Raw genomic sequence first — 25017 nt, forward strand, 5'->3', positions numbered from 1 at the left:
GAAAGCTACCATGTGCCTGTAAGCATCCTCCTCCTTTCCCCACCCAGATCAAAGTTATTCATGTCTATAACAACCTCTCTTTCGGTCTGTTCTGCGACTCCACCCTTGCCGCTCGCCTTTTCACAGGTGAAACCCAACCACATCTTCAGTGAGCAGTGCTCTTGCTTCAGGGCATCCCCTTTCCCCCACCCAACTAAGAAGCTTGCAGCAAGGGGAGTGTCTGTGATTTCAGAAGAGCAGAGAAGCTGCATACTAGCATGCATCAACCTGCTCTCTCTCTTTGTCTCTCTCTGTGCATACTTTGCTTAGACTTGTGTGCTTTCTGGATCTCCTCTTCCTATCCTACAGCATGCCAGCAAGCAGCCTTGGAGTGCCAAATCCTCTCCCCCATTTCCTATCACCCACTGGAGGGGGCAACACTCCAAACAAAACTAAAGACCACAAATACAAAAAAACGCAGGCATGAAAGTAAACTTTTATTGGGGAAGAATACTGTAGCAAACCACCTCAGTAACACCACAATAACAGGAGGCCCACTGGAGACTCCTGTCCGTAACCCACTCAGAAGAGCTCCCTTCCCCTCGGCAAAGGCCCACCCAGGAATGAGAAAACCCTGCAGAATAAGAGGTGCCACAGGAGATACAGGTGAACTGACTACTCTGGTTTAAACTCTTCAAATACTATTTTGGTACCTTTGCCACGCAAAACAAAATGTACATTTTTCTGGTTGATTGTTGTTGATTTTGGTTTGGGGTTCCTGTGCGCGAACAGTTAAACACTGGAAAATATACATACATCTAACTCAGTCCCACATGATAGCTAAGGAAGACCCTTGGGAAAACAGATGCTGCACCAAATACAAGGGTTTGTGCAAAGCAAGGAGCTTGAGGCTGCTGCGCAGAGGGTGGCGGCTCATACCAGGAAGACCAGGGCCCAGGGACAGCAGCAACCCCAAAAATGGCACACACCAAGAAGGCTGGGCAAATGCTCAAGTCCCATGTGTAGAATCAGTCCCCCTTTTTTTGCTGTCAAAATCCAGCTGGAACATTCAGGAGCTGGTTCCACATCTTATAAAAATAGGATGGGCAAGGAAAGGTGAGGGGTAGAAGGAAAAGAGGAAGGAAATGAGGAGTTACCATCCTTCAGCGGTCTGAAAAGTTCAGTTCTTTGGCTCTTCACCAGCCTCTCCCCCTTCTTCTCCTGAACACTCCGCCGTCCATAGTGTGAGGTTGTCCCTGAGAAGCTGCATGATGAGGGTGCTGTCTTTGTAGGAGTCTTCGCTGAGCGTGTGGAGATCTCCCATGGCCTCGTCGAAGGTGGTCTTGGCCAGCTTGATGGCATCTTCTGGGGCATTGGCAATCTCATAGTGGAAGACCGAAAAATTGAGGGCGAGGCCCAGGCGGATGGGGTTTGTAGGTTGCATTTCCTTCTTGCTGATGTCCATTGCCTCTTGGTAGGCTTTCCGAGCGTTATCAATGATCTGTTTGCGATCATCGCCAGTGGCTACCTCAGCCAGGTAGCGGAAATAGTCACCTTTCATCTTCAGATAGAAAACCTTGCTCTCTGGGTCGCTGGCTTTTGGGATGAGATGCTTGTCCAGCAGGCCCAAGACAATGTTGCAGACATTCTTCAGCTCTTTTTCAATCTTCTCCCGGTACTCATTAACCAACTGAGCCTTGTCGTCTCCTTCCTCGGTCTTGTGCTCAATGCTGGAGATGACCCTCCAGGCGGACCGCTGGCAGCCCACCACATTCTTGTAAGCGACGGAAAGGAGGTTGCGCTCCTCGTTGGAGAGTTCGGCTCCATCCTCCACGACCGCCTTCATGAAGTCGGCCATGTCCTCATAGCGCTCGGCCTGTTCGGCCAGCTTGGCTTTTTGCACTTGGTGGTTCCTTGCCATTATGGGCGCAGTGGATGGGAAGTGCTGGGCAAAGAGGCCGGCTTTGAGAGGGATCAGGCAGCTGCTTGAAGAGCCGTCAGAGTCTCTGCTGAGCTCAGCTGCTGGGATCGGCTTTTGGCTTGGCGTCTCGGCCCCGAGCAAGAACAAGGCGTGGTGAAGAAGAAGCTCTCAATGAACCCTTCCCCCATTTCCTATGTGCAGCCTCTCCTTAAAAGGAAAGTGGCAGTGATTCACCTTGGAGCAAAAGAGTGAATGAATGCATACCTGCTAAGGATGAGGAAATGCAGCCCACTCACAGACCTCTTGAGTAAGAGGTCGCTTGTCCTAACTAGGCAATGGGCTCCAGAAGAGCGACAGGGCAAGAGTTACTCCTGCTCTCCAGATGATGGGGTGCATAGGTGTCTTCTCTAACCCAGTCCTACCACTGGTCCTGTTCTAATATACTTTCCCACCCTCCTCATTCTCCATCCTGCATTTATTTGCTAACCTAGTGGGTCTTTGTGCCATTGCTTTGCCTTCTGTATGTGAAGCGTGGTTAGAAAATAAGCAAAAGTCAAGGGCTCAAGCTTTTCCTGGAATGTATCACTACTGAGGGTTGGGGCTGGATATTGGAATACTCTGATTTATTTTAAAATATAACTTTTGTATATTTTTCAAAATATTTATATCCCATCCTATACCAAAGAATCTCAAGCTGGCATGAAATAAAATAAATGTAAATACTAAGTTTAGGCTAGTAAGAATAATAACCCAGCTAAAAGCATTCAAAGGTCTAGTCATGTTAATCTGTTTCACCTTTAAAAGATAAAAAGGAATCCTGTAGCGAATTTGAGGCTGAAGGTGCATCTATACTGTAGAAGTAATGCAGTGTGACACCACTTTTAGTGCTGTAGTTCCATCCTATGGAATCCCAGGATTTGCAGTTTTACAAGGTCTTTAGCCTTCTCTACTTCTCTCTGGTGCCTCACAAAACTACAGATTTCAGGATTCTGTAGAATATTAAACTCTCACTGAGTTACTCTCTGATTTTCACATTTTTCTAAATTGTATATTGTGTGTTCTTGGCTCAAAAAAATCTTCCAAAATGTATGCACAATACATATTTTATGCTAAAACGCATACAAAAAAATGTGTGCTATAAAATGCACACAAAATTCTCATGCAGTTTTTTTAAAATAACAGGTTTATCTAAAGCTAGATGGACTTAACTGAGTGAAACCTGGTTCAGAGAGGGAGAGCTCTTTCCTATAAGAAGTGTTGATGGCGACTAGCTTAGATGGTATTAAAATGGATTAGACCAGGAATGAGAAATATGTGACACTCTAGATACTATTTGTCTCTGACTCTTATTATTTTTGACCACTGATCGTGTTGATTGTGGCTGATGGGACTGGAGTCCAGCAGTATCTAAAGGGCCGTAGGTTCTCCACATCTGGGTTAGATTCTGTCCCCAGCCTCCAGATGTAACAGGTGAACAACAGGGAGACTTACTGGGTAGAAGACAACTTGAATGAGGAAAGTGTTCCTATTGATGCATCTACTGCACAGCTAGGGAACCTTTCATCTTCTGGATGTTTTCACCTACAGTTCTCAGACCTCTCAGCATTACGAAAACTACAGGTCAAAACAGCTGGAAAACAAAAGGTCATGCAGCTCTAATCTTTCCTTCTGAAGATACCATGGGCTGATCATTGCCCAGGGCTCTCATGGGTTTTATACCCATTTATGCTTTAGTGCAGGGATGGCGAACCTATGGCATGTGTGCCAGAGGTAGCACTCAGAGCCCTCCCTATGGGCACATGTGCCATCGCCCCAGCACAGAGTTTGCTAGAGTTTGTTACTAGAAAGCCAGAGGGACACTTTGCAATAAATAAGTGGGGTTTAGGTTGCAGTTTAGGCACTCGGCCACTAAAAGGTTCATCATCACTGCTTTAGTGTCACCTAGCTAGAGCAGAGCTCAGACAAAATACTACAGTACTGGGAAGGGGTTACAAATCAGATATTCTGCCAGGTGCATGAGAATGCTGTCTGCAGGATTCAGAGGTTGAAATCTGACATCAGAGCGAAGGTTTACCCATGCAGTTCTGCTCCCTTCCCCTTCCCCTGGCAGTTGTTAAGTAGCTAAAGAGAGAAGAGTCAGGCCATGAAGTACCGTATATACTCGACTATAAGTTGACTTCATGGATAAGTCGAGGGCAGGTTTGGGGGCCAAAATTATGGATTTTGATAAAACCCATGGTGGATAAGTTGAGGGTAAAACTTAGGGGCATGTAACAAAGGATGGAAAGGATGATGGAAAGGGAGATGATGTCAAAGAACTTAGAAAATTCTGGCAGGCATAACTGTGCTCATCCTAAAGACTGGATGGATGAGAAAGTAGAGGGGATCCATGCTTCTTTTTGGTGCTCCCAGGATGGACTATGCTCTCGCCTTTAGAGAAAAGGGATGGCTCCTTTTTTATATTATATATATATAATATATATGCAAGGGTCAATGTACTGTTAAAACGCTTTTGATGTTGCGCACTGTTTAAGGCAACATGTTTGGCACCAGATTTTCCACCTTGGTGACTGCAGTCAGCAGCTTGTGAGCTGGAGAAACTCCTCTCCCTTTCTCAGTGAGCAAAGAGACAGTGTAAACTTCTCTCAGATGAGGCTTTTATTCTTAGAAGAAGTTCCACTGTGTACAACACTATATACATCGACACCATCCACACTAGTAACAACCCTCTCTGGGGTAAAATGCTTGTCACTACTCTAGCAAAGGTTCCGTGAGGCCTACTTGACCTTGCCTCTCCCTCTGGTGCCACAAAGGATCCAGCCACCCTCCTGAGTGGCTTTTCAGACTGGTGGCATCCTACAGTACTTTACAGCACTTGTTGAATATCTTTTTATGTCACTTACTGTTTAAATGCCTAATAAATAATAATAATAATAATAATAATAATAATAATAATAATAATTTGTTTTATTTATATACCGCTATTCCAAAGATCATAGCGGTGAACAGCAAGTAACCTAATTAGCAAGTAAGCAAGTAATCATTATGGCTCACAGTAACCCTCCTTTGCCTGGTTACTATTAAAACCCACATTGTACATTTTCCTTGTGACTCTATATCCCAACATGTACGTAGAGTTAAAGTACAGTGCAGTCGGCCCTTCTTATACACGGATTTTTTATCCATGGATTCAAGCATCCACAGTTTGAAAATGTTCCAAAAAAGTATAAATTTCAAACATCAAACCTTGATTTTGCATTTTTTATCAGGGACACCATTTTGCTATGTCATTATATTTAATGGGACTTGAGCATACACGGACTTTGTTATCCACGGGGGATCTTAGAACCAAACCCCAGCGTATAACAAGGGTCCACTGTACTCTGTCATTGCATCTGAGTAAATGGGTTTTAATCCATGAAAGCTCCTGCTGAAATAAATAAATAGGTCAGTATTAATGGTGCTACAAAATTGCTCCCTCCTTTTGTTGTTGTGTGCCTTCAAGTCATTTCTGACTCATGGTGATCCTAAGGCAAACCTATCATGGGGTTTTCTGGGGCTGAGAGTATCTGACGCGCCCAATGGGTTTCTATGGCTGAGTAAGGAATCAAACCCTGATCTTTAGAGTCATAGTCCAGCGGTCAAACCACTACACCAGGCTGTCTCTCACTCCCCCTTACTTCTTTTATTTTCACTTCCACTACAAAGAGTCTTAAACAGACATTTGATATTTATATTTTAAGTGTGTTTTAATATGCTTTTAAATTTATGTTTGAACTACTTTTCAATAGTACTTTTTTACTATAGAATGCTGTTGTTATTACTGGCTAGAATAGACCTATTGAATCAATTCGATTTACTCACCATTCAGCAATTGTTTCAATAGGTCTCATCTAGTAGGGATTAACTAACAAGGTTGAGGCCAATGGTTGGGTTAGGGTTTTTTAAATTTCTGTTTCACACTTTAATTGTATTTTTAAAAAGACTTATACTGGAAGCTGCCTTAAGTCCAAGGTTTTCGTAGCCAGCATCAATAGATTTTTTGTGGGTTTTTGGGCTATGTGGCCATGCTCTCAAAGAGTTATTTATTCTTTCTCTGAAGATGCCAGCCACAGATGCTGGCGAAACATCAGGAACAAACTCTTCTAGAACATGGCTACATAGCCCGAAAACCCACAAAAATCTATGCCTTAAGTCCGTTATTGAGTGAAAGGCAGGGCATTAATTAATTACTTAAATTAATTAGTTAGTTAATGGTTTGGGGAGTATGTTCTCGCCTGTTCTTTGTCACTCAGTCTGAAATCAATTACAGAAAAAGCATCTCTTTCAGACTCGAACCTGTTGCAACTTGCTTAAGGAAGGTCCTCCTTTCTTTTGATACCGCCAGAAAGGTGTGTGCAAAGGAGGAGGAGGAGGAGGAGGAGGGAGCTCAGCTTTATCACAAATTCCATGTGCTTGTGTGATACTTCCCAGGTTAGCATGGGGATGGGACGGGACGGGTGCGGCCAGTAACTCAGATGCTCCACATTCAGCATGAATTGTCCCGTCAGGGTGACTAATGCGCCTGATGTACATAAGCAATGTGAGCAAGACTCCTCTATCACGTCTTAATCCAGTGACACAGACTCATTTCACAAAGAAACTTTATTTTCAAACCCAGTGATGGGAAGCAGAAAGGGGGCAGGGGGCCTTGGGGAGAGGCCAGTAAGAAATAATAATAATAAATAATACACTCATCCCTCCATATTTGCAGCTTATTCATGGATTTGATTAATGTGTTCTCTCTAGGAATATTTAGGTCCTCCAGTGCAACTTTTAGTTAAAGTTGTGCTGAAAGACCTAGAGACTTCTAGAGAGAATACTCTACTAGGTATTTGTAGCTCCTCCAGCGCAACTCAATGGTCAGTGTCTGTCAGACGTTGACCACAGAGTTGCATTTAAGGACCTAGAGATTTCTAGAGAGGTGTCCTCTATGGTTAAAAACTTGGTGTTTTTGGTATTTGTGTTTTTCCCCATATTAATTAATGGTTTGGTGCTCCTAATTCTAGTCAATGTGGAGGGACAAGTGTAATAATAACTATCATCATCATCATCATCATCATCATCATCATCATCATCTGTAAGTAATAGGCTGTAGGTCTGTGTTTCCTGCATTGAGGAAAGGATTGGATGAGGTCATTTACAAGTCCTGTCCTCACTTTCTGTTTAATAAATTTGGAAAGGTAAATTAAGGGTAGTCCCTTGACATGAATGTCTAGACGTAACCGACTGTAAAGGGTGGTGCTCATCTCCATTAGATTACTAAACCGAAGAGCCAGCGTAGTCCGAAGACAACTCCCGTGTGGCCAGCATGACTGCATCAAACACTGCTACTTTTTCACCGAAGTGTTACTTATTTATCTACTAGGAGTCCAACGCCAGATACTTAAAAATCCTTTGCTTCCCTGAAAGCACAGATGAGATTCCACTAATAAAGCTGTGCCCAACCTACTGCCCTCCAGATGTTTTGAAATAACAACACACATTGTTTTTTGTGGGTTTTTCAGGCTATGTGGCCCTGTTCTAGAAGTGTTTTTCCTGATGTTTCGCCAGCATCTGTGTCTGTCATCTACAGAGAAGATGCCAGCCATATTCTCTGACGATGCCAGCCACAGATACTGGTGAAACATCAGGAATAAACTCTTCTAGAACATGGCCACATAGCCCAAAAAACCCACAAAAAACAATGGATGCCGGCCATGAAAGCCTTCAACAACACGCATTGCCTCTTTTAATCCTGCTGGGTAAGCACAATGGGAGCTGCAGTACAGCATATCCGGAGAAAGCTGGGTTGGAGAAGCCAACACAAAGACTTTCCCCCTGTATGTTTTGAACACATAATTATTTGTGGGTGTGCGCACACATGGAAATATAATCTGAATAGATTTTTGCAGCCAGAGGGACCTGGTGCAGCAAGGCGATAGGCGGTTGTACTGTGTATCATAGGTACATGGATTTTGGCTGATGGTATGCAACTTTTCATTGAAAGAATGGTACAGAAAATTGGGATGCCATAGAAACACAAAAGAATGACTTGAGGTTCTGTACAGCTGCCAGATTGTGCTTTGAGATGAAGGCTGAATGACAGTTGCAAACGCCTCGCATTCCTGCAGGTTCTTAAGGGAGTGTCTTCTATCTCACTGCAGAATCACAGTACACTTAATTATATGCTTGCTTGGCACTTTTTCATGACCAAATGCAGAGTTTGTACTAGTAACATTGCTGTAGTATGCATCAGATCTCATTCCTAAGACCCTTCCACCCCAATATATTTGGAATCTATCGTTCAGACATCTTGCTTGCTATTTACTATGCAGTCACCCATTTTGCAGAACCCCAAAGGTCTTTATGTCTGTTCATTTGAAACAACATTTCTGTAAACTGCTTAACCACATCATCTGCCTAAATTACCTTTCAATCAAATAATATACGATTGAATTTACATGCTAACATAAAGTACTAATTCAAATAAACTTCCTCTAGGTCTCATGTGTGGCCATCCTTTCTTCCTACTGTTATGTATTCAAACCTTATTTTTATTATAATCATATATCTAAACAGTATTCACAGATTTTAACTTGTATAATAATTCCACCTTTACATTTGTCTTATTTCCCCATCATCTTATTACTCTACCTATACTTTATTTCCATCTATTCTTACAAAACTTATATACAGAGAGCCATTCTTCCTCTATTGTATTCACATCCTTCTGGTTCAGATGAGATGTCAAGATGTCCATTTCCATCATTTCAGATAATTTTAACATCTATTAGTGGAAGCTCTTTTCCTCCCCACTTTTGAGCTCCCAGTAATCTAGCCACTGTTTTCATATAAAGTAAAATCCGCCAATATTTTCTATTTGAGGTGGAATCTTGTTCAACATATTAAGTAAATAAATTTACAGTCTAAGGTCATATTTTGTGTTCAGTATCTTTTCTATCATAATGTGTACCTTCCTCCAATAGGCCTTTCGTTTGGGGCATCGCCACCACATATGAAACCATGTACCTCCCTTTTCTTGACACTTCCAACATTCATTAGAGTTCATCTTGTAGATCTTTGCAGTCTTACTATGCTCCATTTTAGAATAGTTCTTCAATCCCTGTCCCTTTGTAAATTTCTTTGTTTTGGTTCTAGCATACTTCCAACTCTCTAGGTCCAATCACCCTATCACAAACTGAGGCCCATTTTATCATTTCATCTGTTCCTGTTCTCTGTTCTTTAAATACTTGTACATATTGATGTCCTTTTCCTTGGATCAAAAAAAAATCTTGTCAATTTCCATTCTATCTTCAAATTCTTCAGCTTTTTGATCCATCAGACATCTTTCTCTTTAAAAATGCTGCAATTTGATTTCTTGGAGATACAAGGCAGAATCCTGATGGTGTCTTACATGCCCAAAAGTTTCCCTATGGAAGTAGTTGGGCATTTTGCTTCAAAGAAAAATGTTGGCATTCAGTTCAAGGTCGGAGAAGCGGAGTTGCACATGTACTGCTATAGTGCTTGCAAGTGCACATTCTCAGCTGATGTATATCCATCTGCCCCATTGTAATTGGCTGTAGTACTTCAGTTGTGCAAACAGTTACACAACAGTGACATCGAGCACATAGGTTGTGCGGCACAACCAAAGCATAACATCAATGCAGAGATCCACAGTGGCCTGGAGGTAGAATAGCAACCCAAGTTCTCTTTGTTCTCCTCTTTCAAGTAGTAAACCTGTGGTTGATAAACTATGATGATAGCAACTTAACTGGCAGTTCTTGTTATGAGCTTGGTTTTTTGGCCGTTGAGACCTGAAAACATGCCAAAGGGATGTTCTAAATGTTCTCAGGTGAATTCTGGTTACTCTTTTACCACCTCAAAGCCCAACTTTCCCAAGAGGCATATGCTGAACCCCAGCAAATACTGTACAAAATATGTACAGGACAGCCTTTGACTGCATCAGCCCCTCATTATTCTTGCCTCTCCCATGCCTCTGTAACAACTTCCCCCGTCATATTTCAGCGTAAGCAACTTCTGACATGTTGCAGGGAATCTACCAAGTAGGAAAGTTTCAAATTCCAATTCAGCAAAACTCAGTTAAGATGAACTGTAATGAAAAGTATTTGGGTGGGGACTTTGCACCTGTGTGCCAAACAGCAGACCACACCGTTAACACAGGAGAGGTGGGGCCCCACTACTATCTACTTATCCAACATACTTTCAGGACTCTGTTGACTCTGCACTATAAAATCCAATGTACTCCATCCAAAGTTAGCCACGATTCTTGCCTCAATTCCAGATCTTGTTGGATTACCTGTGTAGTAGTCTTCACACCATCTAGGTGTGCATCTGCACACTGTAGAAAGTTCTTTGGTGCATGTTCTATGTCTCTGAAATAGTTGCTGCCCCACCAGAACAGAGTGGGACACCCAGAACTATGCCAGGCATCAGGACAGGAAAAAAAAAACCCTCTGCCTAAATATCTGAAAAGCTGCCGTCTTGATTAGATTTGCCTTGCCTTGATTTGCATGACACAAGAAAGATAAGGAAATGGCTTTAAAATATGCCCATCTTCCCACTGTGATGGACAATACCGAACAGATCTTAAAGCAGCGTCCTGTCTTTCTTGTGTCATTTGAATCGAGCCAAGGCTAGACGTCCAGGTACGCTGTGAAGCAGTTCTAGATTTGCCTTCAGCACATTCAGCATCTCTCATTGCTACATATCACAGCCAGTACAAGTGATCAAACGTTGGTAATAATGAAGGTAGAGTCATTCTGGGAAGTCAGTTTTTGGCTCACCTTTCTTGTAGATGACCCTCCAATAAGTTTCCAGGGAAAGGCAGGCTTCCTTGGGAGCCTGGTATTTTAGACAATGCTCTAATCTCATCCTGGGTTTGTTTAGGGGATTGCTGGGGTTTATTTAGGACATTTCTAATGGGGGGATCCAGGCAAATCTACAAGTTGGTTTAAATCCTTTTATTCTGGCTGTCCCTCTCCATTTTCTGCTTGCCTGTCTCAAAGAAGCAGAACTGTGTCACAAATGCAGGTGGAGTTCCAGCTTTGACCAAAGATACTGCCTTAGTGCTGTTTCTCCATCTAGAACAAGACAGTCTGCCCTGATGGATGCAGCGATTCGGGAACACAGGAAGGTTTCTTGTTGCCTTTCATGCCATCTTTTTACCTGGAAATGTGAAAGCGATTGAATGTAGGACCTTCCACATGGATGCACCCTCTTGATGGAGACATTCTGTAGGATGTAGATTCCCACCAGCATGGCATTGCAGAGGTTGGTGATAAAGTTTCATAGGCTTCTCCCTTTCTCCTGATCAAAATAACTCTCTTTAGGCTTATTTTATGTCATTTGCTTTATTAATCAGGAGAGAGGGAAAAGCCTATGAAACTTTATCACCAACCTCTGCAAATCCTGTTTGGTACACACACCACAGCTTCCAGGGACCCAAAAGCAATGAACAATTGCGCAAAAGGTTGCGTTTATCCCTGAACTGTAAATCAGAGCTATCTGCAATGTAAAGGCTCGGAATTAAGACCACAGCAGGCATCTTTTTTAAACTAGTTCAGATTCTGCCCCCTCTCCCAAGTTACATTTTTCAAAACAATTTTAAAAATTGCTAATTGTTCTTTCCAAAATAATGAATTGCTAATTGTTCAGGTGGCATCTCAACTGATGGGCCCTGGCACCTTTATGTCAACTATTGCATTTTGAAGGGCTAGGAAAAAACAATTGTCTGTAAAAACATTAAAAGCAAAATATCATCCTGATGCTGAATTTTTCACACTATCCCATATTCCTTGGCAACACAGTACAACCATTTGACCTCTCCATTGACCCTCAGCCATATGTATGCTTCACTGCAGAAGCAGAAGAGAAAGTGGAACTCGCAGCTGCCAGTGAACCCAAGATGTTTCCAATGCCTTAACAGAGAGATCAGACACTCATGAAGTAGGAGAGGAGAAATTTTATTGTTACAAAAGTGAAAGGCATAAATGGATTTCAAACCCTACATACAGTAACTATTAGTTCAGGGGCCAAAAGGTTTGGTTTTGTTCACTGCATAGGGCCTCCTGACAACCTCCCTGTTCTGTGCTCTGCTCCTCCTTGGCCCTGCAAGAGATAGGCAAGGGCAGGATTCTGTACAATAACTACTAGATAATCGCTACAAAATACTGTTTGTTAGTGTTTGTTGTTTTTGACAGGGAGAGGAAGGGAAGGGGGAATCTAAAGCAATCCACCAAAACAAGTTAATCGATTAGCAGGTTAAGTGCAGAAAGGTGCAAAGTCCAACCTTTGTACATACAAGGAGTGAGCATCCTCCTCATACAAAGTGTGAAAAAGTAGCCCTGCTGTGGGATTTTCAACCAGTGACCTCTACAATATTCTCCTTAGCAAGCTGCATTTGTGCACTTTGCCAGGTTCAGGGCTGCACAGCAATGTGACCTGGCCCCTACTACTGGCCTTAGGTAGCCCAAGACAGAACCAGACAGGTTCATCTAAGCAAAAGGACTCTGTGCTTGAAGAGTTTTGGTACTGGGGTAGGTGGGTGGGTAATGACAATTCTGCAAACCTAAATTCTGTTATCTTGATTTATTTTACACAATATAGTCAACATATTTGCATAATTCTGATTTTGCCCATGATGGGGAGAGGTAAACGGCAATACAGAGCATCAACTCTCCTCCTCAAGCTACTGGAAAACTGATTCCATGAACGGTCTGGTTTCTGAGATTTGAGCAGAAACTGCTCACAAACTCAAAAGCATAACTTCACAACTATTATTCTATTACTCATAATATACATATATAAAAAATTAAAAAGATAGCAGAGATGCTCAGGAAGTTGAATTCAGCATCATTACCGTATTCTTGTTGTTTTTTTCCTGTGGTCCCGCTGGATTATATCACACAACAGACATACACACTGTCTCACAGGCCTGGGTATTGGCTCACAATTCTAGTGCAGCATAATTGCATTGAAATAGATGCAAACCTTGACCAAATGCACCAAGTAGGAATATATTAAATGCTAGTGCAAAGTTAGCCTTAATGGGGGTCTGTTTTGTTGCAGTTACAGACACCACATGGATTCTCAACGTCACAAGTGGATCAGGGCTAGGGAAAAGGAGATATATGCATGTACCCTAGCACATAGCTAATAACATTGATTACTAAAGGCATCCCATAGGAATTATAAAGCCTTGAGACACCTTTGCTGTAAAATAAGGCTAGAGATAGGAATCCCCCCATGGCCTTGATGTGCTTAGATGCTGGAGTCCATTCCCCCAACCCAAATACAGGAGCCAACAGTAACTCCCTTTATTGCACTCATAGCAGGTGGCTTGTATGGCTTTTAAGCTTCAAACCCCACGGATGGCAGGAGCACCTCCACTCCAGGCCTTGTGGGTCAGAACAGCTTTTTCCTTGTGCATGGTGGCATCTCCCTATCTTTACAGTGAAACGGGAAGAGATGCAGTAATATAAAAAATGAGATAGCCCTGGAGGGTAGAGAGGCACAGGTGGTGGCAATGGCTGGACTTTCAGATATTGGACAGGGCCTCTTGGGTTTGCCTTGGGTTTTGCCACGAGGCGCAGAGGGTCCTCAAAAGCTCTTTTGTGCCCCGGACACACTGGATGGTCCCAAGCAGTGTAGGGGAGGTGGGGTGGAACAAAAGGAGGAGAAAGAGAGAGAGAAAGAGAAAAAGAGGATTAGTAAAACGAAATACCTGAGATAGAAAGAATGGTCACAGCATTAGAGCCTGCAGGCAAGCTAGAGAACAAGGAGAAGACAGTGGGAAATTGGCACAAGTTTGGTAAATCTGGAATGGGTGCCATTTTGGTAAAACTCAGTTTTGATTAGAAAGGTTTGGGTGAGAGAGGCATAGTCAAGAAAGGGAGGTGGCAAACACACCAGGTCAAAACAGAAACAAATTTCAAACTTATCCTGATTAGGAGAACCAAAACAAAAATAAATGGTTTCTGATAAATCTGTCACATGGGCATGCAAGAGTAAGAATACTTTTTCATGAGGTCTATATAGACAGGGTTATTTTAAAGAATAAAATCATCCTTATTTCCCCTGAGACTTTGTCTTTTCTACACCTCTTCTATCAGGTGTTTCCAGTCCTCTTTGCTTTCTGTATAGGCAGTGGCCAAATGTTTGTGTGACCTCCCATGATATTTAATTCCTGATTTCACTAAGCATCTATATTTAACTACAGCTTCTGCTGACAAATCTAAAATGCAGAAAAGTGTCCTGGAGTTCACAGTAGATGGAGAACATTATGGACCCCTTAGTTGAGACAGGCATAGAGCCAACTTTAATGTAAAATGAATAAATGGGAACTTCCCACCATTCAAAGCTCTACACATAGTAACTGAGGAAGGAGAGGCCTGTCTAGGTTTCTAAACTCTGTGGCAGTAGCGAAACACAGGGAGTCAAGTTGGATTTTTGTCTGGAATGCTACCTGCCTGTGATCTGACCCTCTTGCTTTCTGTGGCAGCAAATACAGGCAGATGGCTAGAAGGTCCAAACAAGAACTCAACTCTTCCCTTCTAGCACTCCAGAAAGGAGCACAGCATCTCACTCATTCACCACTAGCTTTATTGGTGAGAGCAGAGCCAGTATTGCTCCAGCTGCTGCTTCCTTTTAGCTGCTCTTGGCAATAGTAAGCAATGCTCAAGACATTTCTCTCTGGTACTTTATTGCAGGGGGGAAGGAAGAGGAAAAGGAAAAAAATATTAGAGAAGTTGTCCAACTCTTTTTATTGCTGATAGGGAGGGATGGTGGAGGCAAAGCAGATTACTTGCATTGCTCCAGCAAGGGTTAACCAGCCTTCCTCACCGCAGTGCACTCCAGGTGGTTTGTACTATAGCTCTTAGGATTCCTAAACTGATGTAAACTGAAATCTAACATATCTGGAGAACACCAGGTTGAGCAAGATAGTTATACATTAAATATAAAGTGTTTGTTAGAAAGTAGTCTAAGCAACTGGACAACAGCTGCAGTTCAAACCAAACGTACATTATGGTATCACTGTTAACAAGGGATTGGGCTGCCAAATGGCTCTTACTCCATTGTGTTAACATGGCCTATCTCAAGATTTCAGGACAGATGACATCTGTTCGGCTTGGAACTTCCCCACATAGACAATGACCTTCCATATGTTGATTCTTCTCTTTTGGAATCAATTCCAAATGGAATTTTGAAGCAGAAGGGAATCAAATGGAAAGCACTGGCAGGAATTAGTGGCTGGAAATTTACACATTCAGTTTGATAAAGCAAGCTTACAGATAATTACTTACCAGCAATACATAACAAGCACACATGAAAAAGGATTAAGGCTCATTTTGGGAAAAATGACATGGCAGTAAAATGAGCACTAGTGAGGAGCCAGCAGCCGTTAAACAGCAGAGCCATGACAGCACAGTTAGGTCCCTGCTTTAGTCCAAAATATGGGGTATGGACACTCTGACCATCAATGGGATGGTCATCTTGAAAGCTGGTGTGATAAAGACACTGGGCAGAAACATCCTGAACTGGTCCCTTCTTACACTGTAACTCAGACATGCGGCTATGAGGCAAGCTGCTTAGGCTCAGTAATTCACCTGCAAGACCTAAGACAAAAGATCCAGTGCACTCAAGTAGAAGCTGGAAAGTTATGTGAAGCACTTCAGATATTCAAAATCAACCTATCAATACTAAATGGTGACCTACTAGAGCAGAAGACTTCTGCCTTACCAATCTAGCATGGTCACAAAATACAAAATAGCACTCTCACATAGATGTAGGGGGAAGCAAATGGTCCTCTCCAGCAACCTTCATCAGCATCCCAAAACCATCCCCTACTGTAGGAGCCATCATTTACGTGACATGAGAGATTTAACTGTTCAGTAGTAGATGGGGAAGGCAGACCATCTCATTTACTATTCTGCCTTTAACTTTTAATCCAATATTCACAGTCAAGAGATTATGTAGAGATACAGATTGTATTTCCAACTACTTCAGGGTAATGGGTCTGTGGGAGGTGATTTGCACCACGTGTTTTCATTTTCAATCCTCCGAGAATCATAGATGAATGGACAGACATGCCCTAAAAAAAAAGCTATGAAGCCGCTTCCTGCCTTCTTTAAAGTCTCAAAGTCAATGGGTTGAGTACTTTGTTCACAATCCTCCCCACCTATCTATCCCCCAGCCTGCAGGCTACCTTGCTGCCCCACAGCTCTTCTCACAGCTTCAGCTACTGATGGAATGGCTTGTAAGGCACACAACAAATGAGAACAGCCACAGACTGGAGGTGGTGGTGGTGGGGAAATGAGCTTCAGGCTTGAAGCAACTCATGCGGTGAGAATGAGATAATTCACTGAATGAGGGCGAGGAAAGAAAATTCTTACCAGCTAACCTTCAGAGAGCAGTACTAACCCATCCTGTGGGGAGGGGCTATCCCATCAGGCTGTGCAAGATATGGCAAAGTCCTGGCAAGCATCCTCCTGAAGAAGACACCAGAGATTATGTACCACGGCAGTCTTGGGTTTTGGAAAGTAAAATTGGGGCAAGGTGAGAGATGGCGGAAGCAAGCGTGAGTGCTGTCCACCAGCGGTGGAATGTGCTTTGGACAAGGAAAGGTCATCTTAAATTATGGCTATGCTGATATGTTATCTATAAAATCATTTCAATAAACAGCACTGAGTCTCCCTATGAACACACAGAAATGGGGGAAGCACTCAGCAACTGCAGCTATGCCTGCTGGATTCCCAAGTCAGCATCAGGGCAACTGGTGCTATCCATCAATGTTCTGCCAAAGCTTAGCTAAAGACTGTGTTCCTTAGCATAAGATAATGCAAACACAAAACTCAAAAGGAATTAGCTCATTTAAAAAACTGTTTTTTATTACAAAAGCAAACAAGAAGAAAAGATGACTTCACCACCAGAAAACTGTTTATCCCCACAAATTTAACACTTCTATAGTCCTTACCCCCTCCCTCCCACCTAAGCTTTATGAAAATGATTATGTGTTACAAGGTGGCCTGAACTAACAAGAACAACTTCTTTTCCAGGTTAAGATATGGGGCCAACTTCTAGAAATAAGATGGGCTACAACTGGAGATCAGGATTCCCCCCTCCTGATAATGTCCTGGAAAGCTGCTTGGAGAAAAGGTGAGCACACTTTAAAATTATGAGATTTCCCCCCTGAAAACAAAGCATTCTGTTCTGGACCAACCAAACAAGCATAACCTCTGTGCTAGTAAATGAACCACCATCTGAAAATGCACCATTAAAGATGAAATGGCAAATAGGACTTTTAATGGGAATAGTAATTATTCAAAAATGGGCGGGATACCAGCAGAAAAAGAGAAACTCCAGGAGGTCTCACAGAACAGAAATGGCATTGCAGCCTCAGCAGGCTTAACACCAGGGCTCAAGCCTATTATTATCTAGGCCGGGAAAGACTTTACTATATCTCTAGTTTTGGTACTTGTGTAAATATCAAGGAATGCAAGCACCTGTCCCACATACCAGCTGCACAGAAGTTGGATCTGCCTTTCTAACTATCCCAGGGGACTTGAGATTCTTATATTTAGTAGGAGAAGAGACTTCTGAAATCTGCAGTACCTCCCAGCATAGTGGGCCATACATAGAGCTTCTCCAAGTGGTGTCCATCTACCAAAACCTGCAGTTCTGTATGAGGAATGAGCCAAATTCTTCCTGTCAAAATGCAATACAAGCAGCGGGTACTCTAGCCTCAACATTTGATTGCTCAAAGCTGCTACATCAGAATATCCCATACCTGCATTTCAATTTTGGCTTTGTATCATACCTTAAGCTCATCTTTAAGTGCAGCTCCAGATTCTATAAAGGGACCTTTGATTACATGCACAGTTTCATCTCTGTTGCAACTACATGATTCAGTGGACAAATAGATTTGTTCAGTCCTCCAATCATCATAAAAATGTAAAGGAACAGGCATAGAAATGCCACAAACGTTTGTGGTCTTTGATCTCTTGCGGGAGATGCTCCAGATCTAGCGATAAGTGCAAAGGGAGTTCAGAAGTACTCCCTCTAGTAACATCAGTCTACTTAGAAAAAATTAAGTTCAGTTAACTAATAGTATTAAAGAGTGCAAGACTGAGAAGGGTATTCTCCTCCTCCTCCTCCTCCTCCTCCTAAGGACAAGCAATGAGGAAGGACCTGTGTCGATCCAGTTTAACAAGGCTGGGTATCTCCCTGCCCACCTTAGGGCTGCCTAAGAAATCTCTCCCAGGCATGATACTGTACATATCAATGGAGGAAGCCTGCCATGTGCCTGGGGCAACAGGTGGGATTCAAGAATGCTCCCCGGAAAGGGGTAGCACTACTCTAAGGTGTTGAGTGATGTCACATACATGAAGAGCATGTCTGGAAATGCAGAAGGAAAGATATGAATTGTTCTATATCTGATCCCTCACTTAAAGGGAGAATTCCTGAGATATGACCTCAATGATTCCAATTTTTTAAAAAAATACAGCTGTGACGTTCATGTTTTTCTGATCCTCTGCTGAGGCAGCATTTTTTTTTTAAAAGGCACACTTGATTTGTCCCTTTGAGACCTCAAATCCTTCTCTGTTTCCAGCAAACTCTACTTTCTTCTGGTCATTAGGGATAAGGAAGATCAAGCTTTCTTATGTCCTATAGACTTCCCATTGTTTCCTATAGGCTGACAAAGTTCAAGGAAAAATTACAGATAAACAAATTTCAGTGCTATTTAAAAAAACAAAACTGGTTCTATGAACCTGTGAGCACAGGCTTATGTAGAATAAAACCACTTTAAAAATCCTTACAAAAATCTACAAAAGTTGTGCAAAAATATCCAGCAGCTTTTAATAGACACATTTCAAGTATTTCACATGTATTTGACCTTCCTATATACATAAGGGCTCACACAGCAGGATGGGAGGCACTGTTAAGAGGAATTCCAATAGGCATATTTATTATCCCTCCCCTCTTTATATGACTAGTCAAGAATCCAAGTGAGTGGACTCAGCTTCCTACAGAGAAATAAATATTTAATGCTTCTGGGAAGGTTTCTTTCTGGATTCCTCCTTGAACACAGCCTTGGGCCAGTATTTCTCCTGACAAAAATAGCTCTGTGACCCATAAGCACCAAGTGGCAATATTCCATCTCTATTTACATCACTGAATTATCTTTGTAGGATTTCCTTAATTTTCATTTATTAATTAAACAAATAACCGCATGGGGCTGTGTTACTGTTGTCCTGATTCAACTGTAACGAACAGGGACAACAACCCTACATTGAGAAACCATTTTCTGAAGCTGACCCAGACGATCAGCTCATGCTCCTTGCTAAGGATGGTCTAACCTATGCATTCCTCTCACTCCCGTTGGTGAGAACAGGAGAGCAGTCCTGGTAAACCAGCTCAGCAAGCAACACTTGCCGCTGGGGCAAGGAGTGCTGTGTCCTCAAACAGTACTCTGGCTGAAGGCTTAGCCAAGTAGTAATTATCTTTCTCGCTGCTCACACAAAGCAGCAGGACTGACAGACTAATGTCAAAGCTTCACCAAGGAGCATGTTAAGTGCTGTTTAGACGATGGGCACTTTTATGCTCTTTGTACCAGTGCTATATGCAAATTGCTATGCTTTTTTTCAATCAGTCCCTGCAGTAGAACCTCTGAGGATGGACGGTTCTCGAGAAGCTGGCATCTCCAACCAGTGGCATTGTTTGCTCTAAGCAATTTTGACCCATTTTCCCCCTGTGTCACATCAGGGCCTGCCTAGAGTCTTAGATGCAACAGTCCACAACGCTGAGGTAAATCCCACTGTATAAAAATCAAACCAAATAAAAAAACCAACACAGGAAATAACGGCATGTGGTTTGAGTAGGAGCTTGGGAGGCTCTGCCTCATGAGGCTGTCCTGCCTAAGCCCAATAAAATGGTAAACTGGAGGAGAAGCACCGGCTGGAGGTAGGCCTAGGCACAGGACTCTATGGCAGCACTGCTAAGGTTTGGCTCATACCATGCTGGAATCCGATTTCATTCCAAAGGAAGGGATTTCACTCTTAGGCGTGGTTGGGATCGCAGCATCTGCCTGGATAAATCCTCTTCTGTCTATTAAACTAGATGAGGAAGAGAGAAAAAGAAAGCAAGAGGGTTAGAACCCAAATGAGCAGTCCTCTTTTCCATCTTGTTAATGCATATTTTACAAAAGAGAGAGGAATTCCAGTTTGCTTTAGATCATAAATATAAAACTGAGATAGTCTTATTCTGGTGTAATATATAAAGTGTACAAGAACAGGATATTCCTTGGGCAAAAATTTACATGCATCTTGCTTAAGCACGGCTTGTTGTTTCTGTTTTAATATCAAGCAGGCCTCAAGTGTCAGCATGTACAGGATTCTACAGAGCAGCCCAGCAATGACAGTATGGGCAGATAAATTCCTCCATCTCTTTAGAGAGAGATAAACGTCTCATGTAAGGTAAGCATAGTTCAATTCTCTCTTTCACTTGGTTTGGGTGGCATGTTGTTTGTGGTTACTTTTACACGACACCTAAATGCTATATAGGTTTAAATGTTGGTGAAATTCCCATCAAATGATTATTCTCCCTTAGAGCATCAGATAAATTGCTGAGGGAGACAAAAGCTGAGGAACCAAGAGAAACACTGATAGAATAAGCAGGAAGAACATTTCTTGTTAAAATTCGATTAACTGAGTGGGATGACCTCTTGAACTATCCCTCAGACCAGGGATGGGGAACACCTGGCCTTTTGGATGTTGCTGGACTACAGATCCACTCACCATGACTGATGCTGGTGGGGACATATGGGAGGTGGAGTCCAGGGGCTTTAAATGGCCATAGTTTCTCTTTCTTGCCTTGGCTTAGATTATGGATGTGAACAACAGAAACTCAAGAAAATGCTCTCTGTCTTGTGCTAGGCTTACACCATATTTTGGATCTACTTCACCTTGTTTTAAAACTGAGCCTTCATCTCTGTTTTGCCCAGAGAAAAGCATACACAATATTAATATCAAGGGGCCCGAACAGACAGGCCAAAATAAAGCTGCTTCGGGTCACTTTGGAGACAAATGATGCATGCATCCTATGAGGCTGAAAGCTGAGCCAAAGCCACGCTCCAAGACTGGCGCAGCTTTGGCTCAGCTTCTGGCCTCTTAAGATGCATGTATCATTTAAACAGCATTCCTCTAAAATGACCTGAAGTAGCTTTATTTTGGTCTGTCTGTTTGGGCCCAAGGTTATTAGAAGAGAAGCACACTCTGAAGCCAAGGCTTAAAGTAATTTTTTTGGTATTCATTGATCTGATTTTGAATGTGATGCCGTACATCTGGAAAAATATGGCTCAAGTGGACTCCTATGCATTTTTTTAAAAGAATGAAACCATGAACAGAACACATTCAAATGATGGATAACAAGCGTCCAATAACATTTCTTCTTATAGGCATTCATGAGCCCTTCAAGGAGATATCTACTGAATACCAAGGGCTAATGAGACTGAGATAAAGAAAAAAAAAGACTTAAGTCTATGAAAGCTTATGCTACCAACATATTCCTTTCTCGCAGTTAGTCTTAAAGGTGCTACAAGATCCCTTTAAATACTCATCCAGACTAAAAAAGCTATATTTTTAAATTCTACTACCATGTGCTAATGTTAGAGTCACTCTTCATTTTGTCCAATTCTGCCCTCTTGTGACTACATAAAGACAGGTAAAATGGGATTATCAGCAAAGCGTTAGGTAGTTTAAACCTGCATCTAGACATGAAAGTCAAGAGCTGCATGCTAAAACTAAGTTTAGTGGAAATTCCACAAGATACAAAATGCCAAATATATGTAACAGCAAAAGCATTTTCAGGGAAAAAAACACAACCCTGTAAATCAAAGGTACTGGTGAGTTGGGCAATCCTGCTGAAAGACCAGATCCATTGGGTTCTGCCATTTCATGCCGTTTTCATTCCAGCTGGCTATTGCTATTTAATATTGCCTAAGTATTTAATGTTGCCTGAACCCAGAATCCTATTGATGTCATATACCAGCATTACATCCTATTATGCCAGCAGATGTACTATTTTGTTTGCTGCAGAAGGAAGTATCCATGTGTCTCCTTGTACAATTGCCACCTGTCCACATAATGTGCCTTGATAGTGCTGCAGTGCGCCTCCTTCAGCACCCAGAGGGCTCTCAGGCACAGTCTGGTCACAGTGTGGACATTCAGGACTGCCAGTGTAGTTCCTGAAGGCCCAACAAGGCTGAGAACTGTTCCTTTCTCTTGGTCATGGAAAATACAAGCAGATGCTCATCAGGATCTCCATACAGCCTCAACCACTGGCTGTAGGGAAGTGTTCTGCCACTATCAAGCTATATTGCTTAAGTGGTATAATGGAAGCCTGGTGTTATTACACCTCTGGAGATTTATATTCCACTTCCACTTCAACAGAATCTTGGTCTGAGCTTATTTTTACCCCTCTGTCCTCCTTTCTTTTTGTGTTATGGTCATTTAGAATGTGCTGTGTATACTCATATTTAAATCTAGAAATTTTAGTTAAAAATTGACCCCAAAAAACCCAAGTCAATTTATTCATGGGTCCATGAAAATACTGTTACTCTTACTAAAAAAAGGATCCATCCCCTGGTGAAATCTTTCTTGGAAATACTGGCCCCTACTCTCTTATCCATCCAGCCTTTAGTGTGAACTTTGGCCTGTTACAGACTGCCAAAATAATGCTGCTTCGGGTCTCTTTGGAGGTATGCTATTTAAATGATGCATGCATCCTAAGAATCCGGAAGCTGAACCAAAGCTGCACTCCAGTGCTTAGGAATGGAGTGTGGCTTTGGCGCAACTTCTGGACTCTTAGGACACATGCATCATTTAAATAGCATACCTCCAAAGAGACCCGAAGCAGCTTTATTTTGGCAGTCTGTGACAGTTATGCCTGCTAAGAGTCTGTAAGTTCTTTGGCAATGTTTTCCTTTGCTTTCCCGTTTGATCCTGTTACATACCCCTAAATTTTACCCTCGACTTAGCCATGGGTCGTATCAAAATCCATAATTTTGGTGCCAAAACCTGTCCTCAACTTCTACATGAGATCAACTTACAGTGGAGTATATACGGTAAGCAAATCAGCAAGGACTCATCTTTCTTTCTTTAGTGGGGGAACTCTTTCGGATGAAGAGAGGAAAATGTATACTCATGCCATGCCCAGATACCAACATCTGTTATCTTTTCAAGGCTGACTTGTTGTCAAGATCAGTGAAGTGATGGCCTCAAAATGCAAACTGTGTACATCATTTAAGATGCAGCAAATTATATTTTTAGTACAGAAAAAGAGACAAGAGAATTTGGATTTTTTTACCTCAGGCCAGCTGTGCATCTCTCAGCACTTCCTGTCTGGCTTTGCCTTTCCTCACTAGTGTAGCAATTTTTCCTCTCCCACTGTCATTTCTTACTGGCTCCATCTTTTCTAGTCCAGGCTCCCAAGCCCACATTGACTTCCACTCAATGTGGTGGATGACCTGCTTTTTTCTAATACAGTAGCTAGTTCTTAATTTTGGTCTTTGAATGAGCAGTGGCACACAGAAGAAGGAGGAAGCAGCCATGGCAGGGAGGTGGAATGAGGAAAATCCCTCTCAACCTTTATAAGCAGGAGTCCCTGTGTTGTCTGACTTCTGCAAATTGCTGCCCCAACACACTCATCTCATAGGAAGGCTTTGTTAATAATCCTGGGCTCAGAAGAGCTGCTACTCAGTCCCTCTCCCCTCCATCCAAATGAACATGATTCAGTGTTATCTATTGTATATTAAGGTGCAGATCCTATTCAGGAAAGAGCATCCTTACCTGGGATAGAACGGTCCACAAAGCACTGCACAGCAGTTAGTGAGGACACTTTTATGGCTGTAGGGATTGGAAAATTCAGAACCTCTCTTACTCGACCATGCCCCTTTGAGCTACAAACCAAAAAAGACAAACTGGTTAGAAAAAGCCAAGTGGGAGAAAAATTAGTGAGAAACCTGTCTGGCTGGGCTAGATTCAGAAAGACACTTGTCCAATTTCCAAGAGATATTTCTGATTATTGATAAAGATTCTTACTCAGCTACTGAATTTTGGCCTCTCCAATTAGATAAGACTCTTGCTACTAGAAAAGCAAATTAAATATTCACTTAGACCAGGGATAAAATAAATGAAAACATGCCTTTACAAGCATGTAGACTGTTCTGCACTTGTAAAATCATGGTCAGTCAGAACCAAAACAAATTTAATCAAAGAACTAGTTAGAATAATCAGTTTAAAGACTTTAATAATTAAAATGCTGTTCTGAGTCATCAGGTAGCCATTTTTTAAAAAATACTTATATATTTTTAGTAGCACTGTTTAATAAAAACTTTAAATAATTTCTTTTTTTCATAAGCAAAATTATGAAGGTTTAAGAGCTTGATTCAAAACCATACAATAAATTGACTTTGGCTACAATCTTACATTTGGCATACACACAACTGAAAATTCCACTACAACTTCTTTAATTTGGTGACTAAATGATCAGAGTGTGTGTGTGTGTGTGTGTAAAGGAGTAGACCTATGTGTGTGTGTGTGTTTGTATGAGATAGAAAGATCCAAAACACATTGCAGAAATAATCCAGTTTGAGACGTCTTTAACTGCTCTGGTTCAATGCTAGGGAATTTTGGGAACTGTAGTTTTGTGAGACATTTAGTTTTCTCTGTCAGAGAGCTCTGGTGCCACAATAAACTACAATTCCCAGAATTGCCTAGCACTGAGCCAGAGCTAAAGTGGCTTCAAACTGGGTTATTTCTGCAGTGTGTTTTGGACCAACGAGTCAATATCTGTGGACCAAAGAGTCAAAACAGACACAACATAGCCATTCATCTAAGGCCAGCTTTCCCAACCAGTGTCATACAGATGTGTTGGACTACAACTACCATCATCTCAACCTTCTCACTATCCCTAGTAGCGCCAATCCCTCTATTCTTGCTCAGCTCCTTGAACTCTGATAACAAACAGCTTTTTAACTATTATTGTGGAGTTAGTCTAAAGGTCCAGTAATTTTCTATTTA

At 42.1% G+C, this 25017-nt stretch overlaps 2 protein-coding genes across 7 annotated transcripts in view; both read right to left on the reverse strand.

Moving 5' to 3' along the window:
* Positions 1 to 462: 462 nt before the first annotated feature.
* On the reverse strand, positions 463 to 1971 carry SFN (stratifin). The gene has a single exon (XM_042439295.1). It carries the CDS (start codon positions 1898 to 1900, stop codon positions 1160 to 1162), a length of 741 nt encoding a protein of 246 aa, XP_042295229.1. The 5' UTR covers positions 1901 to 1971; the 3' UTR covers positions 463 to 1159.
* Positions 1972 to 2009: 38 nt separating this feature from the next.
* The window catches only part of ZDHHC18 (zinc finger DHHC-type palmitoyltransferase 18), a 45227-nt gene continuing 22219 nt past the window's right edge, over positions 2010 to 25017 (reverse strand). The window contains exons 7-10 of one of the 6 annotated variants that reach the window (XM_042439292.1): positions 23785 to 23894; positions 19953 to 20052; positions 16333 to 16428; positions 12340 to 13568 (exon numbers count right to left, since the gene is read on the reverse strand). In XM_042439292.1, the coding sequence (XP_042295226.1) occupies positions 16387 to 16428; positions 19953 to 20052; positions 23785 to 23894 (252 nt within the window). In that variant the 3' untranslated portion in view covers positions 12340 to 13568; positions 16333 to 16386. Of the gene's footprint in view, positions 2108 to 10927; positions 11108 to 12339; positions 13569 to 16332; positions 16429 to 16806; positions 20053 to 23784; positions 23895 to 25017 lie in introns of those variants that run through there. The other 5 variants (XM_042439293.1, XM_042439291.1, XM_042439288.1 and 2 more) reach the window with 5 other exon arrangements.

The sequence above is a fragment of the Sceloporus undulatus genome, chromosome 9 (genome assembly GCF_019175285.1).
Source record: "Sceloporus undulatus isolate JIND9_A2432 ecotype Alabama chromosome 9, SceUnd_v1.1, whole genome shotgun sequence".
Taxonomy (NCBI): domain Eukaryota; kingdom Metazoa; phylum Chordata; class Lepidosauria; order Squamata; family Phrynosomatidae; genus Sceloporus; species Sceloporus undulatus.

Bases quoted from the DNA above. Each gene is read 5' to 3' on its own strand.
- SFN (XM_042439295.1), bottom strand. From the start codon at position 1,900: ATGGCAAGGAACCACCAAGTGCAAAAAGCCAAGCTGGCCGAACAGGCC.